This window comes from Coloeus monedula (genome assembly GCF_965178545.1).
Source record: "Coloeus monedula genome assembly, chromosome: 7".
Classification (NCBI taxonomy): Eukaryota; Metazoa; Chordata; class Aves; order Passeriformes; family Corvidae; genus Coloeus; species Coloeus monedula.
The window spans coordinates 28076413-28093929 of NC_138787.1; the positions used below are offsets into that span (position 1 = coordinate 28076413).

The 17517-nt window shown below is 41.6% G+C and overlaps 1 protein-coding gene across 1 annotated transcript; it reads left to right on the plus strand.

Moving 5' to 3' along the window:
• The first annotated feature begins 9818 nt into the window (after positions 1–9818).
• TMEM177 (transmembrane protein 177) lies at positions 9819–14089 on the plus strand. The gene is made up of 2 exons (XM_082285100.1): positions 9819–9845; positions 12783–14089. The coding sequence occupies exon 2, from the start codon at positions 12797–12799 to the stop codon at positions 13745–13747; it is 951 nt and encodes a 316-aa protein (XP_082141226.1). The 5' UTR covers positions 9819–9845; positions 12783–12796; the 3' UTR covers positions 13748–14089.
• Positions 14090–17517: the final 3428 nt, after the last annotated feature.

Here is a 17517-nt window from a genome sequence, read left to right on the forward strand (position 1 = left end):
TTTCCCCAGTGATCTTACATGGCACTTCGACTTTTTGGAGCCTTGCGTCCAGTGTTATCTACATCGTGTTTAGGGCTCTGAACACATTTGGTTGTTGCATAAAGCCCCCAGCTACTTTAAACTAATATTAATTCAGGACCAGCATGAGGAAGAACTAAAGACAGTCTGTTTTTCAAAAGGAAAAATCTCTTGGATAAGTCTAAGCAGATCACTCTTCTGCTTAGAAAAAGAGAGTAAACCCCAGGTTAAACCACCGAAGAGCACATGCAGCCCTAGTGACCTCCTGGGAAGGATAGTGAAGTGAGACTCAGCTGTGTGTTGTTTATCCAGGAGCGATTATGTCAACAATAATGCACTTATTTTTCTCTGCTGCTTTTCTGAAGATCTCTTATAATTACCTTGGTTTGAGATCGCATTTGATGGCATCTAACACCTGAACAACCCTGACTGGCACCTCTGATTTCAAGAGATTAGACAGGGTGGGAAACCTGAAGTTTTGCTTTATTTGCTTTAGCGCATTTATTCTTCTTATGCTTGATCCAAAGCCCACTGGAGTTCAAAAGAAAGTTTCTATTTCTTTAGGTTTTAGTTCAATACCTTTGCCAATAGCCATTTAGTCAGCGCCTGACTACTAGCATATGTAATCAAAACAAGTCTGACAATGAGATGCTAAACAGTATTTACGGACAGAAGGGGCTCAGCGTGGATCTTCACACTGGAGAAAAGAAGCTCTCTAGGTCACTCCCGAGGTACTTTGGCAGGATAAAGAGCAGTAGCATGAGTGCTCAAATGGTGTTGTCCATCTGGCACAATTTGGCCAGACAGATTGATTCTTCAGTGACCTGAATGCAGCAAACTTTCCCCTAACAAACCCTCATTCTGATACTCCTTGCCTGGACCTACAGTAATGTGGAAACGCAGATTGTTAGAGCTTAAACATGTAGTCTCTGAAAAACAGAAACCTGCAGGCAGGTTTTGTTGCAGCCATTTAAATGGATTAACTCCTATACAAAGTTGGTTACTCTATTTATTTCCCCCTGCCCTCTTTTCATGAGAATTATCTTACTTCCTGCAATCCCAGTGGAATAGAAATCAAGCATCTCCTTATTAAAATTCAGAGCTACCAATTTTGGCATCCCCTTGTGCAATAAGCAGCTTTATTTCAGATTGCACATAGCCTACATTTTGCACCATAGACAGCTTTACAGAGTAAAGCAAAATATATAACAGCCAAATAAAAGATTAAAGGAGCAGGCTGAACCTTTCAGGCACTGGGGTTTTTTGGCTAGAAAGTCTGCTAGGACTACATTCTCCTTGTGGTCATTAACGGAACAGGGGGTGTAGGCTTAGAGTTTTTATTAGACTTTCCCCAACACTAACAACAGTATACACACAACTGAGATCTTGACTTCTGTGTAAAATTACTAACTAGCACTGTTCACATCTTTAGAATTCCTCTTTAGGGTTTATGAATTTGCAGGTTAGAAAGGAAACAAGATTCAGGTGGCCTGGATTGTGAGATGAATCAATTAACCTGGAGGAGATTTAAGGGGCAGAGAGGTTGCTAATGAATTAAGTCTGTTTTGGAAGAAATGGTGTTTTTGTTTGTTTCTTTATACTGTTTTGGGTTTTTTTTCCCCCCCCCCTATGCTGCTGGTTGTTGTGCAAATGAAGCTTTTCGTACTGTTCCTGACTTATTACATTACTGAGGACAGCCTTGGAGGACAAAAAGGTTTGTTAATTTTTTTTCAATTTTTTAATTTCTTTTGCCTGCATTATGATTTCTGTCTGTACGTGTGTTTCCATGTAAATTTTTCATTCCAGTTCTTCCTTTGCATGAAGCAAAAACAAGTACCTGAACGGTCTCCAAGAGTACTCAGGAACAATCTTCCTGTCCTGTAACTCTTCAGTGGATGGAATGTTGACATCCCTGTGCAGAAAATCATGGTATCAGAGGGAGCTGTAAGCTACAGTCAGCTCCTGCTGGTTACAGTGCTCTTTTGAAAGTTCTCCTAAGCTTAAATCTGTTAACTCTGCATGAGGAAATCACGTGACAGAAATAGATACATTTATTAAATATTTTTTCTGTTTTTGAGCTGTGGACACCATGACTCCTTCTCACCTGGTTCTCAGATGTTGTTCCTCATCTGTGAAGTTGCTCTCTGAAAACCGCTTTGGCTATCTGTAGCACTTGATATGGCTGCTCCTGACTTTTGTTTTCAGCACTAAATTATCTGTAACAAGCTATCCAGTAAGTAGTTATCATAATACATGTTAAGTTTTCCTTTGTTTTTATGGATAATGTGGACTGCTCCCTCAAATGCAGCTTCCAGCTTTTTGATTGATGCTCCAGTTTGTGGGGTCCCATGTGATTCTCCAGATGCAATTGTGAGATCAGTCTCTGTTATCAGCTCCAGATTAGCAGGAAGATTGGTTTGCATTCATCAGAAGTATTCTTGGCATTTAACAACTTCTGTTTCAGAATGTGGATTATCAGTTATCCCTGTGTTGTGACTTGTGACATACAAATGTAAACTTTGGTGCTAATAGGCTTTTGCAGGTGTGGTCTAACAATCACAGGTCCCTGCCTTGCATACTCTTCGTCACAGTTTCATACTTGTTTATCTGCACCTTTTTTTTGGTGCATTTTATCCTCACCATAGTCCACAGACCTTCTCAGTCCCTTGTTTTTATTTTAACATGAAGAATACCTTCAGTTGGAGAAAAACAAGAGTTTCTACTTTGGATTTGATTAACAAGTTGTGAGGTGACTTGAAGAGGATATAACACCACTGATACAAACAATAGACTCTCTGAAACAAAACTGATTTCTGCCAACCAATGTACATTGCCTTTCATAGGATGCTGGTTGGGTTGAAGTTTGTCTCTGGGTTTTCATGGTTGTTTCTCCTCACGTAGAGTTATTTGTAGGATGTGAAAAAGTCCAGAAGGGTTATTGTTTTATACTATGAACATGCTTTATAACTTCAAATGACAATGAACCTGTGGTCCTTCACTTTTCAGTACTGAGATCTGGAATATGATTTTAACATTAGGCAACTCTTGGAAGACAACATAAAAATTTGTTCTGGTGTGACTGTAGGTGGCAACTGCACCAGCTGTGTAGGTTTAAAAGGTACTCACTATATCTTTCTTTAGAGCTTCACCTTCACAGATTAGGATGCTTATGCTTCAAGCCAGCCATATGAAATTGTACATAGCCCAAACTTCATTAGGCATCACCAGCAACATATAATTGGAGTGGCAGTAGATGTATAAATGAACTTCATATTATGGTATCCAGATTTCACTTTAGCAACTATCCTGAAAAAGCTATTGACCTAGAAAGCTACTACTTGATTAAAGAGATGCTCATAAACCATGTAAACAAACCTGTCTCTTTCAAACCAAACTTACTGCTTAAATAGGAATGAGTCTCTCTGGGTGCTACTGCTTTCTTTAGACTTTAGCTGAGAGGGGATCTCTTCAAAACTTAATTCATTTGCAAGCACACATGAGTTGATTCAGTCATATATAAAGCTGCAAGATGTGCAGTCTCAGATCTGTGAAGTCTGAAGAACAGCTTAAAAAAGTTTCCAAAGTTCTGGAAGATCCTTAAGTGACTGATGCAATAGAAACACAGAGTGGCTGAACACATTTTCCCAAGAAGAGAGTGTGGGATCAGACCCTTTCCCTCCTACACAGTCATACCACAGTGCTAAAGCAGACAGATTTCACCTGGTTTGGCAGAGCAGTTGGTTTATGGAGAACAGCTTTGGTTTACAGTAGCTGCTCTCTGCTTCACACACTCTGTGTAAGACTTGACCAGCTCCTACTCAGAAGCTGTTATTTTTCTTCTGTTAAACATGCTGTCCAAGAAAAAAGCTGTGTGTTACAGCTATACATGATCCTATCTTCTCATGATGACCTTAAGTATTTTTAAGTGAGAGCTCTGACTGAGAAAAAAACTAGATGCCACTTTGAGAGTGGGTAAAAAAATTGTAGCCAGGTAGATTTTATCTTTGCATTAGAAACTCAACAGGGCCTGAGTTTCCAGCTCCCCAGGAAAGCACCGAGCAAGGTGGCACTCAGTAGGGTAACATAAAGAAAATGCCAGATTTTCAGTGGCAAAGAAAACTATTCCTGCATTAACAGAATGTGTCTTTTGTTACTATTATCAGCATGAATCTCCTTTTCCTAGACAGTAAAGATGTGGATCTGAGCTTTGGTAATAACAGTGAATAAGGCAAGTCTTAAACAGATTGAATTAATAGGAAGCCAATGTTCCAAACAGATCTCACTTTAACATTCATCTTGCATTTTCTCATAATTTAATTCTGTTATTTCTATTGATAGTTCTTCCCTAGAACTGGGATGTCTTTTCAACTGATTTGAGGCAGAGTGGAATCTCTGGTCTGTTGCTACAGTAGCATGTACTGTTTTTTAGAATAGCCTGTGTTCTGTTTGTAGCTTCCACAGCTTTTAATGAGACAGGAAAAATTATCCTTATCTGCCATGATAAGGACCTCCTTGGAAGGTCACAGCATTTGCAAAGCACTCCCACCATGGAGCAGTGCTCAGTGACCACCTAGGCTGATTGACTCAGTGAAACAGCCCCAATTTCTACTTGCTGTCAAATATCATTAACTTTGCGGTAACTTTAAATATTCCCTAGGTTAGACAGTATGATTCAATCTGTTAAATATTATAGCATTGCCTCTAAGAATTGGCATCCTCCCCTTCCCAGGACACTTCTTCCAATTCTGAAGGGAAATGGTGCTAATTAGCTGTATTATGAAGATGTGACACCTTAATTCACTACAGCTACCTTCCTTTTAGGAGAGGTAGCTAATTGCAGGACCAGAGCCTTTAAAAATGAAGGCTATGTTAGTTATAGACAGTGAACAATTATCCTGGTTAACAGCTTGGATTATTAGTTATAGTTAACATGTGCTTTGCCAAGAAATCCCAGGCTAGACAATGAATTTATGTTTGAGTTTTATTTTGATTTCACCAAGTGACATCACAATAGTGCCTGTAATACAACTAGACAATGCAGTGTAAAATACAATGTGGTATAGGGTCTGTCTGCACAATGTGGAGAGACCTGAAGCAGTTTTAAATAGCAGTAGACTCCTCGCAGAACCACAGACTTCAGCATGAATTGATTTGACCAGAATCTGTAAGTGGTTTTGCTTCTCAGCTCTCTGCTGCTGGTATCCAGATTTTCCACTAGCATGCATGTTCACCTGGGTATCACAGAAGCATCAAGTTTGGAAGAGATCTTCAAGATCATCTAGTTCAACCACCAATGTAGCACCACCATAGTCACCCCTAAACCACGCCCCCAAAGTGGATGTGTGTCTATTAGCATCATCAGAGATTGCAAAGCACATTCAGATCAAGGATTTTTTGATGATTATCCTCAAAGGAGTCCTGCCTGAGGGGAGGACTTTTACTTCACAGGGTTCTCACTCTTTACCAGCTCCTAGTGTATCCAGATAGAGCTGAGAGAGGTTGTACAATTAGTCCCCAGATCTGAAAATGCAGTAGCAAAGAGATAAAAAACTCTGCATATTTTCCTTTTTTCCATGTCCCCTATCACAAAGAGCCTGTCTGAGGTTTAGGCAGGTCTGGATCAGCACATCAATACTTCAAAGACTCTGGAAAGAAAAGTCAGTCCTAGAGTTGTGTAGCCATCCAAATAACTTGCAGCCTCTTTGCTACCTTCTAAAACACTTTCATCCCTGATCAGTTCCAAGCTGCGATACATTAGGAAGAAAATATCTTCCCCGCTCCTCTAAAGACTCTGTGCTTTATTGTGATCTATATACCTTCCAATCCCAACAACAAAATTAGTAATCTTTTTAATTCTTCTTGGATACTGGGGTTTGAAGGTTTCATTTGAGACCAGAAAGAGAATTCCCTCTTCTCTTCCCATGGCTGTATGTCTGAATGCTTATTCTTTATTATGCTTGCCTACATCACCCATCTTGAGAGGAAATGTAAGGTTTGTATCTATCTTTAAGAACATGCACCCACCCCAAGAATAAGAAAAATAGTTGTAAATAGCTCATCTTCTTCCTTTTTTTTTTTTTCTACTGCTTCTTATACATGGCTTTGATTATCAGCGTAAGAATGCCATTTCAGCCAAACCTTGTCAGTAAACCCAATACACAAAGGAAAACGTGGTTTCTAACCAGTGCTAACTGAGCCCATAGCAAAATCCCAGCATACAGGCAAAAATTGCAGTTGTATTCCCCATGAGCTGGTGAGTGTGCATGCTCCGTCAGGATGAGACTGAGAGGAGCACTGGGAATAGGACATGCAAGGATATATTATCAATATTGGCAGATATATTCCCTTTCTGGCAACAGAGATTGCTGTAATCTGAAGAGCTGAACCTTCATGCTTTTGCTCAATGCTGTGTACACTTCAATCCCACTGTCACTGTGCCATTTGCTGCAATTTGGAGATGGGTAACTTACTCAGAATGACAGGCTGGAAAAGCCCATTTTACCACAAGCTCCTTTTCCCCTTCAGTGCAGTAAGATGACCATTTAAGTATGAACAGGCTCAACCTTTTGGCACCTGTCAAGAATGTTAAAAGTCACTTAATACCGCAGTTTTCAATGCATTTTCTGCTGCCTTCTTCTGAGTTGGAAGTAGTTCCAGCACAGGCCAGTGTAAGTCACCTTAGTACAGCTACTTTCTAGGCACATGTTTTGCTTCAGAGCATTGCACTGCTTCTGCATGTTCATTACAGAAGCACTACACTCAGCAATATTGAAAAGTGGGCCAGTGAGCTGCACCGAACATCAGGCTCACAAGTCATACCCTTCCTTCACAATACAATCTTCCCCAGATCAGCCAACACATCTCAGTCCAGGATCTTTTTGCCCTCTAAAATTTCCTCTCTTCTTCATCAGATTTCTCCGTCTTCATGTCTTGTAAAACCCCCTATTGTCCACACTCCAGTTCTCTGGTTTTCATAATTGCTTCCATGGGTAACTGGTGGATGATCTGTGTCCTGCAGACTTTGAACTCTCTCTTTTCCTGCTATCAATGCAACTCACAGACATACACTCACACAGTGTATTTTCCTAATCCCAGACTCCTGCAATGTCTCTTCAATCTGACACCTGGGACATGCAGTGTTGCATAAATTTGTGCCAAAAATTATAAGGTTCTTACTACCTTCCATTAAAGCTCACGTCTAGAGGATGGATTATGGAAAAAACTTGCATAAAAGGGCAGATAAATCAGATAAATAGACTCCATAGAGGAAGAAGATGCCAAAGAGAGACATGTATATATCTTAGACTGGTGGACACTCGCTGACTAACCACATTCACATTTCCACTTTGGAAATCACATGAGCAAAACAGACTGCAAGACCACATAAATCATTAAGCAAAATCAATGATTTTCAGTTCTGTATTTAAATGTCATCCTTTTTCCTAATGTAGCAACAAGGCTTCGTACATATAGATTGTAAGTTAAAGAGGCAGATGAGTGTAGGCACCTCTGTCTTATGGCAAAATATGAGAGAGAACTTGAACATATCCCCGAATGAGTAAGGCAGAGCGTGTCCTACAGCACCACCTAGCAGGCGAATTTAAAAGTGGTCCATGTCCCTGGATCCCTGACTAAAACGACATGTATGTGCATCAGAATAAGGTGCACTTCAGTCATCTTTCACGTTGCTTGATGTAACAGCCACTTCTTCAAAACAGAACCGTCCCAGTGTGGTGATTAGTAAAGCTGGGGTGTCTGCTTTTTCCCAACTGTATTTATTACAAATATCTTAAGAGAAACCATAGTAAAAATGCAACAGCAGATTTTTGAGTTTTAGTATAAGAAACCCTTGTTTTCTAGATCTTTCCAGCCGGTGCAGAAGGCAGGAGCACCTCTCAGACAGCCAGACTTCACAAACGCACCCAACCCTCTCTCCTATTCACCAGGAAGTTAAGTAAGTCTTAGTGACTTTTAAAATCCCTCATCACACTGTATGTTTCAGTTAGTGAGGAGTCTGTTGTCCATCATCACCTACACACGCTTTTTCTTTGTACGTTGGCATGAAGTATGAATACCAATGCCAACATACAAATTGTAAGTTTTGGCAGATGATGAAGCTCCATGCTGAGGCTGCAGACTGAAGACTATAACAGCTCTCTGCCGACATAAAGAGGGAGGTGAAGCTCTTGTTTTTTTGGGTTGTTTTTTTTTTTTTTTCCTGGCTGCCTCATACCTTGTTAAAGCCTTGGCACTTAAGAGTTTTCAACGCTCCCATTCAGTTCCCTAGCAGATGATGCCTTTTTGTCAGTTACTATGTTTTCTGCTAATAGTGAGATAAACGCATGAGAAGTCTGATGGATGACAGGGCTGGCAAAAATTAAGTGTCTCAAAGGGAGACAGGTGAAAAAGGTGGGATCTTTCCTCTGACTTCTCCCTTTGGGTGGCAGCAAACTATTCATCTGCCTTGCCATACTGCATAAAACCGTAACTTAAGGGTAGAACTGTGCCCTGTCATGAAGCAGTGTGTTTTCTTAGCAATTAGCAACCTGTTTATTGGAAGTTAAAACCAAGGCCGTCATTACCAGCTTCTGTTCAGAACAGGCTATGCCTAGCCAGGCGTGTTTAGCTCTAGCATTTCTACAAATCAGATCATCTAGTAGGAAAATGATAAATATCTTCATTAGGATACTTTCCTCAAAGTCCTAAAAATCCCCATGAATTTGAATGAGAACTCCTAAGTACTCAGTTTATGATCTTAATCTTTTCATGTGAACTCAAATGTCATGCTAAAATGTCTGGGGACTAAACCCTTGCTGGTAAGAAATGCCTCACTCAGGGGCTGCTACAAAGAAAGCAGGCTCTGTCAAAAATTAATCATAAGTAGAAAATTACAACGGCATGCTTTTATTTCTATTCTGTTGTCTCTCAACCCACTACCTAACATAATTTCCATTTGGATAGTGAAAAATTATTACCTTATGACTGCCTGGTGTGAAGAGACACTTTAAACAATCATCCAGCACCAGTGCAAACTTTTCCTAAAAATGAGACAAATCCAAAGTTCTACTGTCCCCTACCTAAATAAAATCCTAACCTGGCCAAAAGCTATTCTGTGTTCTTGTTTTGCAAGGACTGCACATCCCGGGCAAGGCTGGACTTCCCGGAGCTCTGCCCTCGGATGCTTCCAAAGGCTGCTGCTCTGCCACCCACCTCCTCTGCATTTCACATCTTTCCAGGGCTTTCTGAGAGGCCAGTTTGTGGAACAAATCCACTCGGCCTTACTGAGAAACTGCACTGGCCATCTGCTTTGAGCAAACAGTAATTGTAAAGCAAATAAAAAAATCCCTGCATGTGTTATTTTCCCATTAGGAATGACAGAGAAAACAAATCCTGCATGACGGATGCCAGCTATGCCACTTGCTGCTTTCCCGGCAAGCATTCCTGCCCTGCAGTGGAGAGGGCCGTGTTAATAACACAGATGTAAAGCATTCTGCAGGAAGAACACTGGGAGTTACAGCATAGAATACAAACGTACAGAATTAATTTATGACGCGGGGAGAGAGAGCGGCAGACCCCGCCTCAGGCTGCGGGCTGCCCTTTGCGGGAGGGGTGGGTGTCTCTTGCTCTTCGCCTGTATGGGCAGCGCTCCCGATCTTCCCTTCGGAACCTTCCTGGAGCCCGATTACCCGCGGCCGCAGCCCAAACTGGGTCAGCGCGGCCGCGCCCGGGCCGCGCTGAGGGGAACCGGCCCCCGCCCCTCATGGCGCCTCTGCCCGCCCCGGGGCCGCCCCTTCCGCCCGCAGCCCCGCCTCGGCCCGGGACGCGCGGTAGGTGCTGGGCGGGCGCGGAGCGGGGGGCCCGGGGGGTTCCCTCAGCGGGGCTCCGGGGTTGTCCATTTCTGCCACCGTCCTCTTCTGTAGTTTTATTTTTGTGATAGCCTGAGCCCTGGTGGCGGCTCTGGCCCGCGCGCCGTTTCCTGATTGATCGTGCTTTAAGCTAGGCTTTCCCCTCGACTACGTGTGATTATAAAGCAATAAATTCAGTAACGCACACGTGTTATGGCCAAACTTGCGTGATATCCCTCATCTGAACTTCAGCTGTTACAGTTCTCAGAGTTCAGTGAGAATTAATGCCCGTGACACCACGGAGATAGGAAGTACTTCTGCATTTGGGGGAGGCCGCCGTGTAAATATGATGGCTTCATGGGAGCTAAACGATTAAATTTGCAGGATGTGGACCATATAATTTGTCTTATAGTTTCCGGTTGCTTTCCTCATACATAAATTGCACAAAGTGTATGAATAAAAGTAAAGATAACATACGCAGTCAGGGCTGCCGTGGGATATCTGCAGGAGCCGAGCATCTGCACTGACCCTTGGGGAAGATTTGAAAACATAAATGCTAAAATGTATTGTGGGGCAGTTTTCCTTTTATTTAATGGGTATTGACTATTATGAGAAAACAAATACTCTATGGCATTTCCTGCTTACTCTTGCATTAGATGTGCAAGATCACATTTGATCATGCAAGAAAGGAGAATGGAGTTTTCATTTGGTAATGGAATAAAAGAAAGGAGAGTTGTCAGTGTGGTCTGCCCTTCCCCACACGGGTGTGGATGTAAGCTGTAGAGGGACTTTTCTCCTTGCAGCATTTCTAATCTTAAAAAGATGTTAGCCAGCTCCAATGAGGGGGCATTCTCTAACAGGAGAAACCTGTAAAGCTGCTGCCTCAGCTTCACATAAGGATCAAGTGATAGGCTCCCTACAGTCATCCCCTTAGAAGTGCTGCCCCCCTCACTGTAAGTGACGTGACCTTTTCAGTCACATCTAGACTACCAGATTTGCTCAGAGGTCATAAACTTCAAAGTGGTCATCTGAGTTTAGTATTACCATTTTCTGGTTTTTAGCTCTTATTATCAAGGAGATTTTCTCCTGAAACTGGGTTTCATCCAAGCTCTTGGCTCTTTAGCATGTTTTTCTTAAATAATATTGTCAAACAACTCACCACCTCTGTCTTCAGCAGAATGTAAGCATTTATTACACTAAGAAATACATATTAAATTACTGTATGCTTACATACATCGTTGTTTTCATGAAGTATTCAGTGTGTGTTCAGTGCAGCATAAACATTAAACAAGATTATTCTTCCCCTGGTGAATTTATAGTCTGAAAGATCTTCATAGGAAAGAGTAGTAATAACATATCATTAAAACACCACCTTTAAATTAATCCCTTTTAGTTTTCCTGCGGTTAATACTCATTTGCTGTTGCTCATGGCTAGTGTATGCTGGCCTGTCATGTAGTGTTGTTTGATGATACAGACCCCAGTTGTCCAGTCTACCCCTCTGTGAGAAGTTCTTGTTCAGCACATGTGGAAGGAGAGAGCATATGTCCCTGCTTCAGCTGCTGCCATACAAAGCCCAGCAGCATAGCTGAGACGCACCTTTGATGGTACTCCACACTAAGACTTTGGTTGTTGTATGAAAGCACAGTTTCCTTCTGCCACCTTGGCTTCCCGTGAGGACAGCTGGAAACATTCATGTCTTTAACAGCTGCAGCAAGATTCTGTGAAGCTCATGTGTTAAAGCCTTGAGAGAAGAGACGCTGCAAATGGAAAGAGGGGCATCCCATTTTCACTGATTTCTGTTGGGTTTAGGTGCCTAATTCACTTTAATATCTTCATAGTAGCATCATTCTAGGGAGGAATTCTGTAGCCAATGGAATTTTTTTTAAGAAGAGATTGGAGCTTTCCTGGGAATAGCACATAATACAGCTTGGATCATAAGAACTAATGCTTCCCAGGTGAAGCAGGACTCTTGAACTAAAGGAGTTGGCAGGTTTGAAAGTTTTTAAGTTTATTCGCTTATTTAAAGAGTCACAACATAGTTATGGGCCCTGAAACAATTTCTGTTCCAGTTTCTGCTCCAAATTGAACATTGTATTTGTCAGAAATTATTCCAGAGACAAATTTTTAAAAGTAGCTACTGAAAGCATTCTGCTTTCTGAAAATAGCTTTTTGCTGAGTAAGCTAGAACCACTGCCTGGAATTTGAATCTGAAAGAAAGAAAGAAAAAAAAACAACCTAGAAAAAACACATACTGGGGTTTTTTTGGTTTTTCATTGGTTGGTATTGTTGTTTGGGGTTTTTTTTTTTAATAGTGAGCTTGTCTATCAAGTAGAACAAAGTCCTAAAGGAAAGTTCTGCCTCCTGAAATTTTTCAAATCAAAATGTGATCTTGTTTTGAAAGTTGTAGTCAAACTCAAGTTACTGAATTTATATTCAGGTTACTGATTAAAATTTTTGCAGCTGTACTGTAGAGGAGGTTGGCATAGACTGATCTAATTATTGGCTCTTTCTGACCTCAGTATCTATAGACTGTATAGTGGAAAGCAAGAGTAGAATTGTGCTAGCAAGGACTAGACAAGTCTGTTCGGTAAATACAGGGTGTGTATTGATTGCTGGGGGAGGAGGAAGTGTGGTGGCTTTAGTATTGTCTTTTTTGTGGTAAATTGATTTACTGGAGGAAAGGGAAAAGTTAATTCTTCACATCAATCATCCTGTGTGGCAAGGCCCAAAAATTATTGCATATCTCTTCCTCTGTAAAGATTTTTTATGTTTTGTTAATGTAAAATAATGTTTCTTTGGTTATTGTGCTCTGCTTCTTCTCATGTTTTTTGCTTTGGCTGTTGGGTTTTTTTTTAGTGCTAGAGAGAGGACAAATCTATCTATGCACACTTTAATTCCTGATTTTGTGTTATGAACAGGTTAGGATTTGGCTATGGCAGTGCAGTTCCTGCGGAAGGCATCTGTGTGGTTAAAGAAGCACAAGATCACTGTGTTGGCCGTTTCTTGCGTTGGACTGCTTGGCACTAACCTTTCCTATCATGTGTTTCCTGAGCAGACGTTCAAACTGCTGCACGAATGCTGGTCAGAGGGGCAGCCAGCTGAGCTTTCAGAGAAGCTCTGTGGTGTGTTTCAGGATGTCCTTCAAGATACAGGTGTGAAGTCCACTGACTCCTACAGAGCCTTTGCAGCTTCTAGCTTCCACCCTGTGAGTGCTGGAATTCCCTGGCTGCCAGCAGGCTCTTTGGTGGGCATCCCGCCTAACTTTGATAGCACAGCTGAGGATAAAAAAGGAATAGTCAACCACGTTGTTGTAATAAATGGCAAGGAAGTAGACTGGGAGAGCAGTGAAGGCGTGGCTTTGAAGGAAGCTCTCACATTTTCACTTAAAGCTCAGAAGTTTGCCATTGCCAGAGAAGTTGTGTACTTACAGAATGGCAGCCCTTTAGCAAGTGCAGTTGTGGCTCCGACTTGCTTGGCTGGGACGTTTGTCTGTGGGAGAGCTCTAAAGCTGCTTCTGGGGTTATCCACGGGCCCCGTGATCCTCCGTGGCCTCTGTAACCTCGTCACTGCCATGGGAGGACTGCTCTGCTACTGCGTCTCTTCCGACGCTGTCACCTATCGCCTGGACTGCAGGGCTGACAGGAAGGCAGCCATGCTTTCCGAGGACTACGCCAGAGGTGGCCTTGAATTTTATGATAAAATCTTGTCCCGCAACAGGATTTTTCGTGGTCTGATGGGCAAACAAGGAGTGAAAATGTATGCCCCGAGTGGTAACCTTTTCCCAAGGCACTGGTTCAGAATAAAGTATACCCCATACACTTACCGGAGAACTTTGATTGTTAATATTTTAAGAGAGCTCCAGGCATCAGATGGGAGTGCTTGAATTTTAAACTTGTGAATTATGTATTTTGGAACACCGCTGTGCTGCTTTCTTTTTTCCTTCTGTATCTTCATTAGAATTTTGGGGTTTATTTTTGCATATAGTTTGGGAAGAGTTATTGCACGTTTCCTGAATAAAAAAATTCTCTCTTAAAATATTAAAGCCTTGCTTCCAAAGTGCTCAGTTCTGCGTGCATCTCAAATCACAAGACTGCTGAGGAGGGAAACTTTTCAGACACTGATTCGAAGTTCTGCTGCACTGCTTTGCCTTCCTGCCCTTTCAGTCTGGCAAATTGAGAGGGGCAAGTCCAATGGAGAGTTTTGGGATCATTATCGTTTAAACTGGGGTGTTTGCTGTTTTTGCTGTGGAACAACACAAAGATGTTTAAAAAAATGGGCAGTCTGTATCCTGTGGTTACATAAATACCAAGATACAGTGTTTCTGTTCTGTGTAAGTTCTTGCGCTGTGGAAATTCTTATGCTACAATCACCATTCTTCAGTAGGGCACATTAGTTATGCTGCACTTCCTACCAGTACAGGCAGAGTATTACCAGCACCTGCATCATTTGCTTAAATATAGTTCTACTGTCTCCAGGACATGGTGACTGCAGCATCACCATGGATATTTCCTAGGAGCAGTAGTATGTAACAGGACTGTTGTGGGTTGGTTGTTTTCTCACAAGTGGGATAAGTGTGTTGAGAAGAGGTTTTTCTGCTTGCTTTGGTATCGTTTTTTGTTTCATTTAAAAATACACATAGGTGTATGTCACCTGTTATGTCAATGAAGGCAAGGTATGAGACATAAGTCTGGCATTTAGTGGAGAAATTGATGAGGTCTTTGATGAAGAGTTGCCAAAGGAAATTACTCTCCTGTATCCAGCTGGCTTAAGAAGATTTTGTCTGGCAGCCCAAGCTTTGCCCAGGATTACTAATCTTCTGGAGAGGTCTTTAGTGCATGGGCAGTAAACTTTCCACTATAGCCTCACCTTGATTTTTCAAGGTGATAATTCTCAAACTTTGTGGTTCCCTCTTTTCTATGTTTTTATTGCTGTTCCAGTAGCTCTCCCTGGTGACATCAGAGTAATTCTCCTCTTCTCACCTCTGTCATCATTCTTACTGGCAACTTCTATTATTTTGTGTCTTCTCAGTCAGAGATGTGCTGAGTGTTGTCTTTGCCCTAGCTTTGTCCTTTCTTCATCTGCTACAATAAGAACTGTCATGCCTGTGTTTGCTCAAAGCATTACTGAGTTCTGTTTTCCTTTTGAATCACACAGTGACATAAAGTTGACATTCTGGCTGCTGAAACACTGCTGTTGCTTTCCGTTGCTGAAGCCATGCATGTGAGATGTTTGAGTTTCTGCTGAAGTAATCTGTGCCACGTGCTTCTGAAACATCACTTACTGCTTGCACTTGTTCTCATCTCATCAAGTCATGAGATGCCTCTAGTGCTTTTTTGGCTGTAGGGCATAAAGCTATTGTTTTTGTGTCCTTTGTGAAAGAGTTTGATAAAATTTCCTGGTCTGCGGAATAAAGAGACTTTACCTCTAGGCAGGGGTCTTTAAAAGCTTCAGGCTAAATTTTATTTGACTTGTCTTCCAGGTAAATCCAATATAAGGCATCACAGAAGTTCATTGGTAGTGTGACATAGTGATTCAAGACTGGAATATATTCCTGGTTTATATAGCCTGTGAGCTCAGTTCATCTTCCTGTTACTCCTTCAGACAAGTCTAAACTCCATGAAATATTCTCAGAGAGAACTTGGCCCACTTGGTTTATGTGGTTGAAGGAGCTGCTGCTACATAAAGAGTGCAGAGAGGAAATCAAAGCCATCTTGGAGATTTACAAGTAGCAATTTAAACAAAATTAAAGTAATCCGCTTGTCTTTTACCACTACTTACTGTTGCTTTTCATCAAGATGCCTGCAGCTAGTGTGGTTATTTGACATTCTCAGGGTGTAAAGCCCCAGTGGTGCTAATGGGTTTTTCAGTTGTGCACTTCACTTAACTCTTAACAGTGGGGTTCTCCAAGAAGCTCCACGTATCTATAAATTGTATCCCATTTACCCCTCTTTGAACTTGCTGTGGCACAGTGGTGTTGGTTAGGAAGGGCTGGGTATTACTAAGACACACTCCCTTTCTTTCCAAAGAGAGATTCTTGCCAAGAGCTTACACACCTCCATCACTGTATAGTCGAGCATAGTGTCATAATGTCAGTATAGGGGAAATGGGAACTGAAATCACAACTGCTAAGTAAGATTTCCCTGAACTTTGGGAATGTGCAAGCTGTCCTGGAAAAGATTTGTTGTGTGTGTGATGCCAGCTAATTGTTGCTTGCAAGATCACTGACGCTATTTGGCAAGTAAGAATAGCGCAACTCGAGTACGTGGCCATGACAGTATTTGTGCAGTCTTTTATTATACTGCAAATGTTTTTCTCTAGGTAGAGCTATCACTGAAATCAAACATGAACTCCCCATAGTGGTGATAGAAATGGTCTGGTTTTGAGAGTTCATTACAAGCAAGCACCCCAGAATTAAAGGTGGAAATGTTCCATACTAAGAATGGTCCGATGTGGGAAAGCATGTTCATTTAGTGGCCCAGAAAGAGGCCAGACAAATCGGTTTGTAAATAGTGTCAGTGAACAGCCTCCCCCAGCTCTGAAGCTGAAAATCTGAGGAATTTGAAGAACTTGTTTTAGTATTAACTGGCTTGTAATTTGCTGCTCAGACAAGGCAGACTTTGTACAAATTTTTGTGTAGGAAAGCAACAAAAAATGTTAAGCAAAAAGGAATTGCTGGGAGATGTGGATAAAAGAAGTCTAAGCCTAGAAACCGTAAAAGCAGAAGTGTCAGTGAAGTAATGAGCTCTCATAAAAATGGATACTATCTACAGAAATGAAGCTCTCTGTCTGGTAAAGTAATTAAAGGATGAAGAAGTATGAGTTGCAGAGACCAAAATGAGTTGCTAGTTTAAATTTATATAAAATCTAGTTTAAAGAGAGATTTGCTTGACTGGTTTATTTGTGTTATTATCCTGAATGTTCTAGGTAACTGAAAAGAAAGTGATCCTTGTAACTTCTTTCTTATATAAATGTAATTCTTGCTGCTACATAAAGCTTTAGTGGTGCTGCAGGCGATGAGGGTCACCTAGGTGCTTTGATCAGAATTCCCACTGAAGTGCAAGAAATGTACTCCAGGGCCTGGCTCACATATTTCTTTATCCTAAAATTTGTGGTTTCTCATTGTGGAGATACCTTCAGCTTGTTTAATGATCAAAACCAAAAAGTTGTCAGAAAAGAGCAAGACTGAGAGCTAGACAGTTTTCTTGAAGACCAACAAGCTCTGGAAGTCATCTGATTACAGCAATTCCTCAATCAGCTGCTATGGGTATCTGGCTTCTCTTGGAGTCTACAGGATGCAGGAGCTTCAGAGAGAGGGAAATCTCCACCCAGGTGGCATGTGAGTGAAGGATGTGGAATTGCCCAGAGGGGTTCAGTTGAAGTATAGTGGTCCTTTAGAAAACAGCCTTTTTTATTACAGCAGAGCACTGCTATCACCCCTTTTCACATCAAAGTGGTTTCCAGAATTTGACAGATAAGATGGTGAGAGAGCTGACTGCAGAGCTGTGGAGCTTCTTGCCCTGCAGGGAAAGCTGGTGGTGTTGGGAGAGGTGATGCTGAGGAGAGCCTACTGCTGTCATTTTGCCCTTGGCTGTAGCAGTTGTGAAACAACCACAGTGACAAAGTGTGGCTTGTGTGGGTGTGAATTCGAATGTA